Consider the following 13,411-nt stretch of genomic DNA (forward strand, 5'->3'; position numbering starts at 1 on the left):
CTTTTTCAGGGTCTGTCTATTTTTTTTAACAAAGGCCTTTTTTAAATCACTGGACTCAATAATTTTGCCTTTTGTCTGGGGCTTTAAAGCCCATAGAATATCAAAAACTCATTTACATAATCCAAGAGAGATGGGGGGGTTAGGATTACCCTGCTTCCAGCACTATTACTGGGCAGCGACTGCAAGGGCCTTGGAATACTGGCAGGAAGGTGATGCTCAAGAACTTCCTGCAAATTCTCCCCCTTGGGTGGCTATTGAAAGGAGTAGCGTTATAAACAGTTCTCTTCTGGCACTTCTTTTCTCAGCACCAATATCTCCTACAAATAGTGGAATAAATAATTTGATTGTTTTAAATTGTTTGAAAATATGGAAACAAATGAAGGTATACTGTAACCTACCAGAGACCTCAGTTCATGCCCCAATTTACCGTAACCATGCTTTTCCCCCATAGTTATTGGATATATCATTTAAAAATTGGAGACTAAAAGCCCTAATTACGCTGAAAAATTTGTATATTAACTAAAAGTTTGCTTCATTTGCAATGTTGAAGAGTTGTTTCTCTTTTCCAGATGCAGATTTTTTTAGATATCTGGAAATTAGAAATTATGTTCGAATTAACATCCCAAATTTTGTATCTCTTCTGGAAGAAAATAAGATATGCAAAATGCTGTTGGTCTCTCCAGAATCAAAAAAAATAATTTCAAGCTTTGTTGACATCTTTGCAGAGCAAATTACATTAATTTTACTACAAACTCCTTGAGGGAGGAGGAGCTGGGTTTGCAGATTGGGAGTGAGGTCTGGGAGGATCTGGTCATGTTCTATCAATGTAAGACATCAGTTAATTCAGTTCAAGGTGTTTCATAGACTCCATTATTCTAAAATAAAATTGCACAGAATATTCCCCTCAATATCTTCAAAATGTGATAAATGCAAGTCCGCTGATGGCTCCCTGGCACATCTGTTCTGGTCATGCCCCAAACTCTTCCAATATTGGTGTGACATTTTTAACTTGTTTTCTGAAGTGTATGGAGGCACGTTGGTCCCAGATGCCCAGATTGCATTGTCTGGATATTCTCCTTCACTTAGGAGCCGCAGCAAACGACTGTGATGTATGGAATGGTAACGGCTAAGAAAGTAATATTGAGATTGTGGAAAACGGACAAGGTCCCTCAGTTTAAAATGTGGTCAAGTGATTTCACTGAGATTCTTCATTTGGAGAAACTGCGGTATGATGTTGTGGGCTCCACTAATAAGTTCTGTAGCATCTGGCAGCTGGTTTTGGACCATCTTTCTCAGTCTAAGACTGACCCCCACGCTCGCTCAGCCTCTTAGTATGCCAACCGTGCCTTTATAGACAGGTAGTACCATCCTAAAGTGTAAATGGTAACCAGCGCAGTGTATCCAGTTATTTAGATAATTGCCTTGACTTGTTCTTATTTTATTTTACTTTTAGTTGTTGTATGTTTTTATTTGTATTGTTGTATTGATAAGGGTATATTTTTTCTTATATAGTAATTTGTTAAATATGTATATGCTTCATACTCTTGTGTATGATTTATGTATGCTGTATTTTGAAAAACTAATATATATATATATATATATAAAAAATGTGATAACCCCCGCTCAGTAATAAAATGCTCTGACCCAGAGCTGGGATGAGGGGAAGGCGTGCGGCAAAACAGCTGACATTGATTCAACTTTGATCAGACGTTGATCAGACATCAGCATTTCAGTCATTAGATTTCAACGACAAAACAACATTGATTCAATGACAGTTTCAACGTTAGTTACTTGGCTAGAGGTGGATGATTGTTTGATGGTTGATCCACCGTCATTTGTCGACTTCAACAAAAAAATCAACAATTCTAACTATTTTTCAACGTTGATTTAACATCGTGTGCTATCTGGGTAGTCTTTGAAAGCGAAAAGCTGTGCAAAAATCTGGATTCCATGTCATTTTCTCTCAAGTCTTTACACTGTCAAGACCTCCTGATGGCAAAAGCAAAAAAGCTCACTGACTTTGAACGTGGTAGGATTGTTGAGCTGCATAAGCAAAGCCTCTCACAACGTGCCATCGCTGCTGAGGTTGGACGCAGTAAGACAGACATTTTGCATTTTTTAAAATGATCCTGAGGGTTATGGAACAAAAAGGTCAAGTGGTAGACCCAAAGAAATGTCACCAGCTCTGAGCCGCAGGATCCGATTGGCTGTCCGTCAAGAAACAGCACGATCCTCCACCCAAATGAAAGCCATTACTGGTGCTGACTTCAGCCCAATAACCATCAGACGGCATCTGGAGAGAGAGAAGGGCTTCAGAAACAAAAAACGTCTTCAACGCCACAAAATTTCCCCTTTGGACTTTGCAAGGATGCACCAAACATGGGACATTGAAAGGTGGAAGAAAGTTGTCTTCTCTGATGAGAACAAATGTAACCTTGATGGTCCTGATGGCTTCCAACGTTACTGGCATGACAAGGAGATCCCACCTGAGATGTTTTCTACACGGCACAGTGGTGGGGGCGCCATCATGATCTGGGGTGCGTTTTCCTTCAATGGAACAGCTTCAGGTTGTGCAGGACGTCAAACAGCAGCTGGTTATGTGGAGATGTTGCAGCGGGCGTCCCTCATGACTGAGGGCCCTCGTCTGTGTGGTAATGATTGGGTTTTTCAACAGGACAATGCTGCAGTTCACAATGCTGCAGTTCACAATGCTGCAGTTCACAATCCCCGCCTGACAAAGGAGTTCTTCATCACTTTTTTGGACCATCCTGCATGTTCCCCAGATCTAAACCCAACTGAGAACATTTGGGGATGGACGGAAAGGGAAGTTTACAAAAATGGACATCAGTTCCAGACAGTGGACGCCCTTCGTGAAGCATCTTCAACACTTGGAGCAACGTTCCCACTGGCCTCCTGGACACACTGGCATCAAGCCTAAACCATTGTTGGAAGTCATCAACAAGATGGTGGAGCTACTCTTTAATGAGTCCCTTTTTTTGACACTTTGATTTCTGTTTTGGGGGGTTTTCTGGTTTTTTTAGCTATGGTCTTAAACTTTTGATCAGCTGAAAAAAATCATGTTTGAGTGTAAATGCAGTTTTCAATTAATTCCCTGCTCAAAAGTTCTTGTGTCTTACACTGATTTCTTCTTTTAACATTGTGAAGCTCTACTTAGAACCTTCTTAAGATCCAATAGTGCAAAATGCAAATTCTTGCAGTTTTTTAACTGGTCTTAAGATTTTGATATATATATATATATATATATATATACATACACAATTCCCTCTTATATGAAGTTCTGTTTTTCCATATTCAGGTTTCTAGTTTTGATACCTTTTGCAGTCCTTCAGCTTTTTATCATGTTTTCTATTTACGCTTATGTTTCTTTTGTCAGGCTTTAAAAACAGAACCCGTCGCAGCTGTCTGTTTGGATCCACCAGATTTGTATAAAAATAATTATATGCCTATAATCATCAATGCTGAGATAATACAGGAAGAAGTTTCTCAAACTTCTATTTATTGTTGTTCCACAAACAGTATGTTATATTTATCAATATAAATGTACCAGGACTAAAACGAGACACAGAGCCTTGTGCAGGGATCACATGTAGACACGTTTTCTCACAGTGCTGCTAATCCAGAGCCCCCATAACTTCCACATATATAACAATGTCAACTGTGTCAAGTGATCAGCATTTATATTGGCAGTAATCACTATGACTTTTTAAACAAATAAAACAACATTCCCTACAGAGTGTGATCTCTGTCATTAACAAACATATTTTGAGAAGCTATTAGACGACCTGGTGGTTATGGCCATTCATAAAGCAATGCTGAACACAACACGGGTACATCAGGTCTGCACATCCTGACTAAAATTACATCTGTGCAAACGTGTGCTTTCAGTTACATGTCAACAGCTAGAGCAGGACACACAGTCAAAAAAAGTATTCACACCCCCTAAGCTTCTCCACATTCTGTCCAGGTCCAACCACAGTAGTAGTAGTAACAATAATAATAAAGAAAAAAACTTTTCAAAACAAACTACTACATACTTTGTTTTCCCTCCTCTGTTTTTATGTTTACTAAAAGAAGTGAAGCTGAAAGATCAGAAGGTGTGAATACTTTGCTGCAGGAAACATTCATACAATGATCTCACACAAAATCCCAGCAGAAACAAAACAAGCTTTCTGGAGCCTGGATTTTCCAGCCTACCAACACTAATTACATCCATCTGGAAAGAGTCCACCCCCGCTTGGCTTTCTGTTGCACAAGGAAATGCTGCCACAGGAAGTATGGGTGCCTGCTTGGTTCAGCAGAGCAGATATGTAAAGCTCAGTCATCAGATGAAACAGCAGCAAAGTCATCTGGCAAAGCAGAACCAAGAGTTCATCAGCAGCAAGAATTCACTCCTTCAGTTCCAGTCACCTGACCAACACATTGTTCATATTGGAAATTAAAGCAACCATACAATAAAGTGAATGGATGATTTAAGCTGGGCCTGATTTAACACTGGATTTCACCAAAGCAGAATCAGGCAAGCTGGATGAGGACAAAGTCAGGGAGATTTTACAACGGTAACATTTCCTTCAGCCCTCAAACCCAAACACTAAATATCACCTGATGGCTAAGCACAATTGGTTCTAACAGGAAACTCTCATAATGTAGTTCCCATTGGACAAGAGTCCAATCAGCAGCTAGTTTTCTGTCTCCATCTTTGAAGACACGCCCCTCGCCAGGATACCTACGCTCCCTAGAGGGCGCTCTTTAATCCCCCAAACCGTCAAAGAATCTTTGTGAGAGCATGGTCAGCTCTTGACCAATGACTTCATGATAAAACTTTGTACTCTGCTGTGGTCACTGTTCACTGCTCCACCCGGGGGGTGTAGTCGGGGCGTCGAGTCTGGATGATCTTTGGCCGGGGGGGACAGGGCTTGTCCTCCTGGTTGCTGTCGGGAGCCGCCGAACTGTCATGATGCTCATCCTCACACACATGGACGACCACGCTGGGGGTAGTGGGCGTGGCTGTGTGAAGCTCATACTTCTCTCCTGCAGCACAGAAAAGGAGCAATAACATAATAAATATGTGGAAACACAATGCAGGGTTTGTCACAGTGGGATACAAGCCTGGTAGGCCGCCAGGCTTTGCTTGCCCACCACCAGGCAAAGGTTTGTTTATTTATTTCAAATATTATTTTACATACACCAATAACAGTGATAGCAACGATATCTAAAGAGCATCTTTGGTGAAACTGCAGAAAGAGCAGTGGACGTCTGAAAAACCAATCACAACCAGCAACATTACTAGAAATGTTGGGATTTAGAAAAACACAAAACAATTTCATATTATAAATACTTGGATTTTGTACGCTAAGAATATTTAGTTAAACTTACTAAACTCATTATTGTCCATCTTGGTTATTATTTCTTTTAATTCATTTTATTTTTAATTGTGAYCAGCATYRCATAGCTTGTTTTAAGATCAACTGCCTTGATAACTCAGTTAGTTCATTGAAGTGCATAAGATTGATATTTATTTTAATTGTATTTTTATAGTTGACGTTTAAATCAAGTCAGTATTGTTTTTCCACTAACATACATTCCTGGTCATATTTTCAAACTCCTGTCAGCTTTGAACATTTTTGAAATGGTGGCCTGCCTGGTGCCTCTCCTGACCGTTCTGTTCAAATGGACAGGCTGATACTTGTGACTCCTGCTAGAAGTGTCAGGTGTCCCAGTTCAGGTCCTTCATTAAAAGTCAAAGGGAAGCCGAGTTCTGTACCTGGTCCAAGTTTGGAGATGGCACACAGCAGGTCGTAGTTGATGACTGGAGTGGCATCCTGAGACTGTTCCCAGCCGACCGGAGGGGAGGCAGGAGGGGAGATCAGGAACTGCTTCTCCGGCTTTGGAGGCTCCAGACGAGGACTCCCAATGTGGACAGACTATAGCAAATAAAAACGAAAAAACAGGTGAACAAGCCAGCCTGATCAACAGTTTTTAGTTTCACAGATCAATATATTTCAAATATCAAACATTATTGAAAGTAATGTTTGATGACCAGAAACCTACAATTCTCTAAAATACTGCTAAAAGTTGCTGTCTAGGTAATTTCTTAAACACATTCTCTTTTTATTCAGCAAACTGTTAGGAAAGGTGGAAGACCTTCCAGCCTGGAACTCAAGCATCACCTGAGGAAAGTACAGTCTCATTTCTTTCCCGTTGAAGTCCGTCTTGTGCAGCCGGAGCCTCGCCTCAGCTGCTGCCAGAGCGTCTCTGAAGCTGATCCTGACCCGTCGAAACGACCGGAAATACTGGAACTGAACTTCTGGGTCAAATGAACGGAACAGGGACTCAAAGCTGGCCTGGAAAAAATATATACAACAAGAACAGACTGTAGCTTATCCTCAAATCCTTTCAATTATTTCACCCTCAACTCTTCTGTCATGTTACTGACCAATACATTAATAGAGAGATTCCATGAGTCCGTGGTATTAATAACTAGCTTCAAATGATAAGGAATCAACTAGTGTTTTAAATAGAAATTTTATACAAAGTTTTTTCATGTAATAAATAAATTTCACACAACAGAATGACACTAAAAGTGCTAGTGATATTGTTTTAAATCTATTTGACATTAAGTTGGAAACTATATACCATTCTTTAATTTTCCATAAATTTCAACATCCCACAGAAGGAAACATATACGCCTTCTTTTCTGCTAAGGTTTTACGTTTTTCTTTATTATAAAATCTAAACATACAAAAAAATAAAACAGCGATCTAGAATTTTTTTTTAAATCCTTAAGTACACATTTGTCAAAAATGTAAGTCATCCTTTAAAGAAAAAGTAAGTCAGGTAACATTTGTGGCTCTAAAGTTATATTTAGCTCGACAGGAGGCAATTATGGCTCTTAGGATTGTAAATGTTGCAGACCTCTGGTCGGGTCAGGAAGAGGGCATCTATCATCTCTGCAGACTCCACACATCCTGGACACAGACTTTTACCTTCAGGTCAACTCTAACAAGCAGTGGTTTCAAAAACAAGAAAAGTTTCTTCTTTCAGGCTGACTGCCCTCAGATACTGTGATGTGAAACAAAATAAGCAGATTTAGGCTACCACAGCCTTTATATTTTGAGTTTTTATATAAAAGTGAAGTGGCTGTACAACACACAAACAGATCCTTTAATCCTTTTACTTCCTCTAAAGTTTATACTGTACAGCAGGGGTCACCAACTCCAGTCCTCCAGGGCCACCTGGTCTCTGCTCAAACACACCTGGATCAGATAAACTGATCGTTTCCAGCCTAATGCAGAGAGGAATGAATGCTGGGGAGGAAATTCAGACATTTTGGAGCAGAGGTGAATCTAAAGGTTGCAGGATTGTAGTAGCCCTGGAGGACTGGAGTTGGTGACCCCTGCTGTACAATATCTGTACGTAGTGAGCCTTCCTTGTTTGCACACGATCTTGGTGAATATGGACGATTCAGATCTCTACAGCTCTCTAACAAACATCTGAGCTCTATCTGAAATTCAATTACAAGCAGGTGGAATTTATTTTCTACTTTATAAGTGGCAAAAACGCCCTAAAGCCATGTATCATTTCCTTCCACTTCGGTATATGCTGCATAGTTTGATTATGGAAGGAAAACCCGGTAAGATTTCCACCTCTTGTTACCTTCAGACTGCTGACGGTGAACAGATCATCCGGGACCTTCCAGGCGATCAGGGCGTTCAGTAAATCAGTGACCTGAACATCGACCGCCACCTCCTCGGCTCCGTCCACAGCCTGCTGCAGCTCCATCGCCAACAGAGTGAAGCTGAGCTGAGCTAACAGACGGTTAGCCTGTTAGCTCCTGTTAGCCTAATGACTCCACACTAACCTGCGTCAGGCTGAATCAGAGCTGCTGGGCCAAAATTAACTGAATTATATCTGGACACACAGAAATAGTGAATCTGCTGACATGACAGCTGCTCACAGGATAAAGGACATGGCGTGTCTGCATTTTCTCCCAGGTTCTTCACACACAGTAAACTATCGCCCTCTAGAGTCCTGGAGGAGAACAGCGCCACAAAAACATTGCTGAAGTTCTATTTTTCATTTTTCATCACAGTAAACGGAGTATTATTAAAAAAAAGGGGGGATGGGGAACTCAGATTTTTAAAATTGTTTGACTTTAATGTCAGAATCCTGACTTTTTCTTCAGAATATTCTCAAAATTAGCATAATTCTTAGATTGAAGTCAAAATTTCTTTTTTTAGGAAGCCATGAAAAATATCTGTCTACAATTATTTCTATTGTAGATCGACAAAAATGAGAACATTTCCGCAAAATAAATAAATAAATAAAAATCCTGAGACACTTTGAGATTAATCTCAGACATTTTTTAGAACTTGAAAAGTCCTTTTTTTTTCAAAACCTCAGAAAGTTGTTTTTTTTCTCCCTAGCACATTTTCAACATTTGGAGCTCAGAAATTTCCAAGTTTTTTTTTTTTGCATCATGTCTGAGATTATTCTAAAATTTTCTGAGGTTGATGGTGGACATTTACTCCTCCCTTTTATTTTTCAATACACAATGGCCACATTACTCTGTCCTACACAATCCATCCAAATTCAAAAACAATTTCCATGTGTAAATTATGAAGATTTCTTTTCAATCATCTTTAAAGATGAAAGGATAACTAAATATTGAACATGATCTGTTTCATGTCAGGAAGAACACAAGACCCAGGAAAATGTAATATAGACAATTCTAGTTTCTGGTTGGAACCCCACTTTGCTTTCAGGACAGCTTCTTTCCCTCAGGCCTCAGAAAATAATTTCAGGGATTTAGGTCAATATTGACAACACAGCATCACACAGTCATTGCAAGTTTGGCAACTGCATGTCTATTTTTATCTCTTGCGGTCAGCAGCTGAGAGGCGGGGTCAGCCTGGGCAGGTCGCCAGTCCATCACAGGCCAACACAGAGGCAATTGTGCACACACACTTGCACACCTCAGGAGAATTTAGAGAAACCAAACAACCTGAAAGTCGTGTCTTTGGACTGTTAGGAAGCAGGAGAACCCAAGAACCCACTCATGCACAGGGAGAACATTAAACCTCCATGCAGAAAGACCCGGGGCCGGGAATCGAACCCAGGAACCAAGGCAAGCACTACCAACTGCGCCACTGTGCAGAAATTTACTTTTCAATAATATTAGAATTTAATTAACCTAATTGTTTGCACAAAATGTAAACCTAAGAGATGCAAAGTTTTAGTGCAGGTTCTGCTGAGTTGTTTTTTTGTTGTTGTTTAAATGGTGCTGGTCCTTGAATTGCAAAGAGATTAAAGCCTTTGGTCATACGGGGATCAGCCTTGTTTTAATCTCTGAACAGAGAGAGAGAGAGAGAGAGAGAGGAGGTAGAGGAGGAGGAGGAAGTAAGATTGTGCATATTAATATCCAACACTTGCTAGCCGGCAGGAGCACAAGAGCCTCACATCAAGAAGTCAAACAGATCCTTCAGGTGGATATTATTCATATTGTACGCTTGAACTTCTTCATTTCTGGATTTTGAAGAAATCGTACTTCCATGAATATAAAGGTTTGGTAAATATTCATCTTTGCTTCATTTTGGATTTAAAGACTCATCTGAAAGTCACTGAACAAATAGCAATTTAATCAATTGAGTCAATCGTATCCTGGGATCCTGGGCAGCTCTGGATTAAATTCCGTCATTCAGTAAAAGTTCCTCATGGCTCAGTTCAGCTCCCACCAACACCCAGATCTGTCAAACAGAACCGTTATCTACAGCCCAGTAGCCATCTGTTCAGATCGGGACACTCAGAACGGTAAAGAGGATGAGGAGGCAATGGGGGAATTTGAAGAGGTGGAACTAGCAGAGGAGGTAGGTGAAGATGTCTTAATGTTAACTGTGGCAGGACAGGAGCAAGTTGATGCCACTGTGGATGAGTCAAGACAGCAAAGTGAAAATGAGGACACAAGAAGAAGTGAAGTGGCTTCACTACAAAACAAGGAAGAAGAGCATGTAAATGAGGGAACTGAAGTGGGGGATGAAGATCGAGGAAAGTTAGATGAACAGACAAAAGACGAAGAATGTGAGACCATAATAAGTTCATCTCCTGTGTTAGGAGAGGCTAAGAAATATCAAATATCAGACAGCAGTGAAGTCCTCAGGGAGGAAATCTATGCAGAAGAATGTATGGAAACAGATCCAACTGAAACAAATATGTGGGACTCCAGTTTAAAAGAGTTAAATGTCACCTGTCTTGATGTATACCTGGGGCAGTCCGGACATGGGAGAAAATATTCTGATGGAAAAACTTCAGAAGACACGACCCAATATCCTGACCATTTAGAGAGAGACTTGGCCCAACATCTCACTGCAGTAAAGAAAAATATCAGCTCTCAGGGTAACTCATGCCAAAGCAATGACTGCATAGAAGTCAATACACTTAACCAAACCAAAGACAACCAGATAATAACCAACCATCAGGATGAGGTGAAAAACAACGAGAACAGAAAAAACATAAACACCATTTCTAATTCTAATGATCAGTATTCCGATGTGGAGTCAAAGCCAAGAAGTGAAGCAGGTGAAGAGACAAAACCGGGAACACTGCTCGCTGTAACCTTTGAACCACATTCACTGACAGAGATTGGGGTTCAGGAAAGGAAAACAGGGGCCGGAATTGGCCAGGCTGAGACTCTGGAAGACGAGGAAGATGAAAGAAAGACATGCCAAGAAGTTATTGGAGACTTAGTGTTTGAGGGGAAAGATGAAATGGAAAAAGAAATGTCTCATCAGGTTGAAAACCTGCCAGCTGATATTCATGTAGAACCGGGTGAGCCACATGAGCAGGATGTGTCTGTAGATGGACACAAAGATAAGATTTTTGATAAGGAGAGGGACGCATCTGAAATCAATGAAAAAACTGAAGTTTCATTAAAAGAAAATACTACAACAGCTGAAAGAGGTCAAGTGCAGGGGCATCTTTTGCAAGATCTCAGAATGTCTGAAATAGATCCAGGGGACAATCAGGAACTCAGGCAACTTGCTGAAGATAAGAAAGAGACTGAACAAGAACATGCAATAGAAGGAGAAGTTGAAATGGGAGAGGAACCTGTCACTGTTTTAGATGATTACATTATAGAGTCCACTGAGGTCCCAAGCATTCCATTTATAAGATGGCCTTTTGGTACAACTAGTGAGAGTCTGCAGGATAAAGAGCTTCAAAAAGTCACAGTGCACGCTGGAGAAAAGGAAGAGGAAATAAAGAAACAAGTCCAAGAAAAAAAAAAGTGCACAAAACAAAAGGGGGAGAAAGAGAAACTGAAAGAAAAAGAAGAGAAAAAGGATTATCAGATTTTAGAAGACATAAAGAAAGACTCTGAAGTTAAAGGACTGAAGCAGGCAATAGAGAATGGAACTGTGGGGGTACAACCACAACCACTTTGGAAAGAAGGGCAGGGGAAATCGAAGCTGCTGCCAACTATGAGAAAAGATGATGATTGGATTAAAAGAGACCAACAAGGTGAAGGAATTGGAGAGGAGGTGAAGGACTGGAAAAAAGAACTGAGGCCTTTTAGAAAAAATATATTGGCAAATGAAAGGAGAAGCCAACAATGGACGATAAAAAATAAAGTGCCAGAGCTGAAAAGTTCACCGAAGAAGGGGGACTGGATGAAAGAGTTAAAGTCAGTGATCAAAGATGAATCCCAGTCCAAAAAAAAAGATGACCAAGTGAAGAAGAAGCGAGTAGTGCTACTGGAGGATGGCCATTCATATATACCACAGCGGGAGGAGATGACCCCGGACGCAAGAGAGGAGGTCAAGCTCATGTTACAAAGCCCCGTACATCCTAAACGAAGAAACAGCAGAACAATTCAAGATCAGAACCATGAAATCTCTCTCTATGTGAAGGTAATGAATGGAGTTCCCACACTGCACTGCATACAATCTAGTTCTATATACAACAAAACTGGTTTAGGGCCCATACACGGCTCTGGAAAAAAGTTAAGAGACCTCTTAAAATGATTAGTTTCTCAAATTTGACTTTTTATAGGTATATGAGTAAAATTAACTTTTCTTTAATTCTATGAACTACTGACAACACGCCTCCAAAATTCCAAGCAAAAATGTATTTATTTGCAGAACATGACAAAATGGTCAAAATAATGAGAAAGATGCAGTGCTTTCAGACTTCAAATAATGCGAATAAAGCAAGTTAATATTCATTTAGAAACAATAGTAAAATTTTAACTCAGAAAGAGTTCAGAAATCAATATTTGGTGGGTTAACCATGAGGTTTTCAATGGAGTTCAGTGTAGTGGTCTCTTAATATTTTCTAGAGTTGTCAGGTCGCAGGGGTAGCTGCCTAAGAAGGGAGGCCCAGACTTCCCTCTCCCCAGCCACTTCTTCCAGCTCCTCCAAGGGAATCCCAAGGTGTTCCCAGGCCAGCCGAGAAACATGCCCCACTCAGGCCACTCTGGAGCCAGGCCTGGAGGTGGGGCACGATGGCGAGCGCCTGGTGGCCGGGCTTTTACCCACGGAGCCCGGSCGGGCCCAGCCCGAAGAGGAGACGTGGGTCCCCCTTCCAATGGGCTCACCACCTGTCGGAGGGGCCAAAGAGGTCGGGTGCTGTGTGTTACGGCTGGCAGCCGAGGGAGGGGACCCTGGCGGTCTGATCCTCGGCTGCAGAAGCTCTTGGGATGTGGAACGTCACCTCTCTGGTGGGGAAGGAACCAGAACTAGTGTGCGAGGCTGAGAGGTTTCGGCTAGAAATAGTTGGCCTCACCTTGACGCATGGCTCTGTTTCTGGAACCAGTCTCCTTGAGAGGGGCTGGAYGTACTTCCACTCTGGAGTTGCCCACGGTGACAGGCGCCGGGCAGGAGAGGGCATACTTGTTGTCCCCCATCTCGGCCCCTGTACGTTGGGGTTTACCCCGGTGAACGAGAGGGTAGCCTCCCTCCGCCTACAGGTGGGGGGACGGGTTCTGACTGTTGTCTGTGTTTAAGGGCCGAACAGCAGTTCAGATTACCCACCCTTTTTGGAGTCCTTAGAGGGGGTACTGGAGAGTGCCCCTCCTGGGGACTCCCTTGTTCTACTGGGGGACTTCAATGCTCACGTGGGCAATGACAGTGAGACCTGGAGGGGCGTGGTTGAGAGGAACGGCCTCCCTAATCTGAACTCGAGTGGTGTTCTGTTGTTGGACTTCTGTGCTCGTCACGGATTGTCCATCACGAACACCATATTCAGGCATAAGGGCGTCCATATGTGCACTTGGCACCAGGACGCCCTAGGCTGCAGTTCGATGAACGATTTTGTCATCGTTTCATCGGATCTGCGGCCGTATGTCTTGGACACTCGGGTGAAGAGAGGTGCGGAGCTGTCCACTGACCACTACCTGGTG

At 41.7% G+C, this 13,411-nt stretch overlaps 2 protein-coding genes across 2 annotated transcripts in view; one reads left to right on the plus strand and one right to left on the minus strand.

The window, feature by feature from the left end:
- Positions 1–3,485: 3,485 nt before the first annotated feature.
- On the minus strand, positions 3,486–8,014 carry rcan1b (regulator of calcineurin 1b). The gene is made up of 4 exons (XM_008430496.2): positions 7,675–8,014; positions 6,189–6,362; positions 5,783–5,942; positions 3,486–5,049 (listed from the first exon to the last, which is right to left on the minus strand). Exons 1-4 carry the CDS (start codon positions 7,798–7,800, stop codon positions 4,865–4,867), a joined length of 645 nt encoding a protein of 214 aa, XP_008428718.1. The 5' UTR covers positions 7,801–8,014; the 3' UTR covers positions 3,486–4,864.
- Positions 8,015–9,455: 1,441 nt separating this feature from the next.
- Positions 9,456–13,411, plus strand: part of LOC103477420 (nuclear mitotic apparatus protein 1-like) — a 13,029-nt gene continuing 9,073 nt past the window's right edge. The window contains exon 1 of the mRNA XM_008430539.1: positions 9,456–11,921. Coding sequence (XP_008428761.1) covers positions 9,732–11,921 — 2,190 coding nt within the window. The 5' untranslated portion in view covers positions 9,456–9,731. The remainder of the gene's footprint in view (positions 11,922–13,411) is intronic.

Source organism: Poecilia reticulata, linkage group LG2 (genome assembly GCF_000633615.1).
Source record: "Poecilia reticulata strain Guanapo linkage group LG2, Guppy_female_1.0+MT, whole genome shotgun sequence".
Taxonomy (NCBI): domain Eukaryota; kingdom Metazoa; phylum Chordata; class Actinopteri; order Cyprinodontiformes; family Poeciliidae; genus Poecilia; species Poecilia reticulata.

Bases quoted from the DNA above. Each gene is read 5' to 3' on its own strand.
- rcan1b (XM_008430496.2), bottom strand. From the start codon at position 7,800: ATGGAGCTGCAGCAGGCTGTGGACGGAGCCGAGGAGGTGGCGGTCGAT. The intron at 5,943-6,188 runs GTGATGCTTGAG...TATTTGCTATAG, and splicing joins TGAGACTGTACTTTCCTCAG to TCTGTCCACATTGGGAGTCC. The intron at 5,050-5,782 runs GTACAGAACTCG...TCTGTGCTGCAG, and splicing joins CATCTCCAAACTTGGACCAG to GAGAGAAGTATGAGCTTCAC.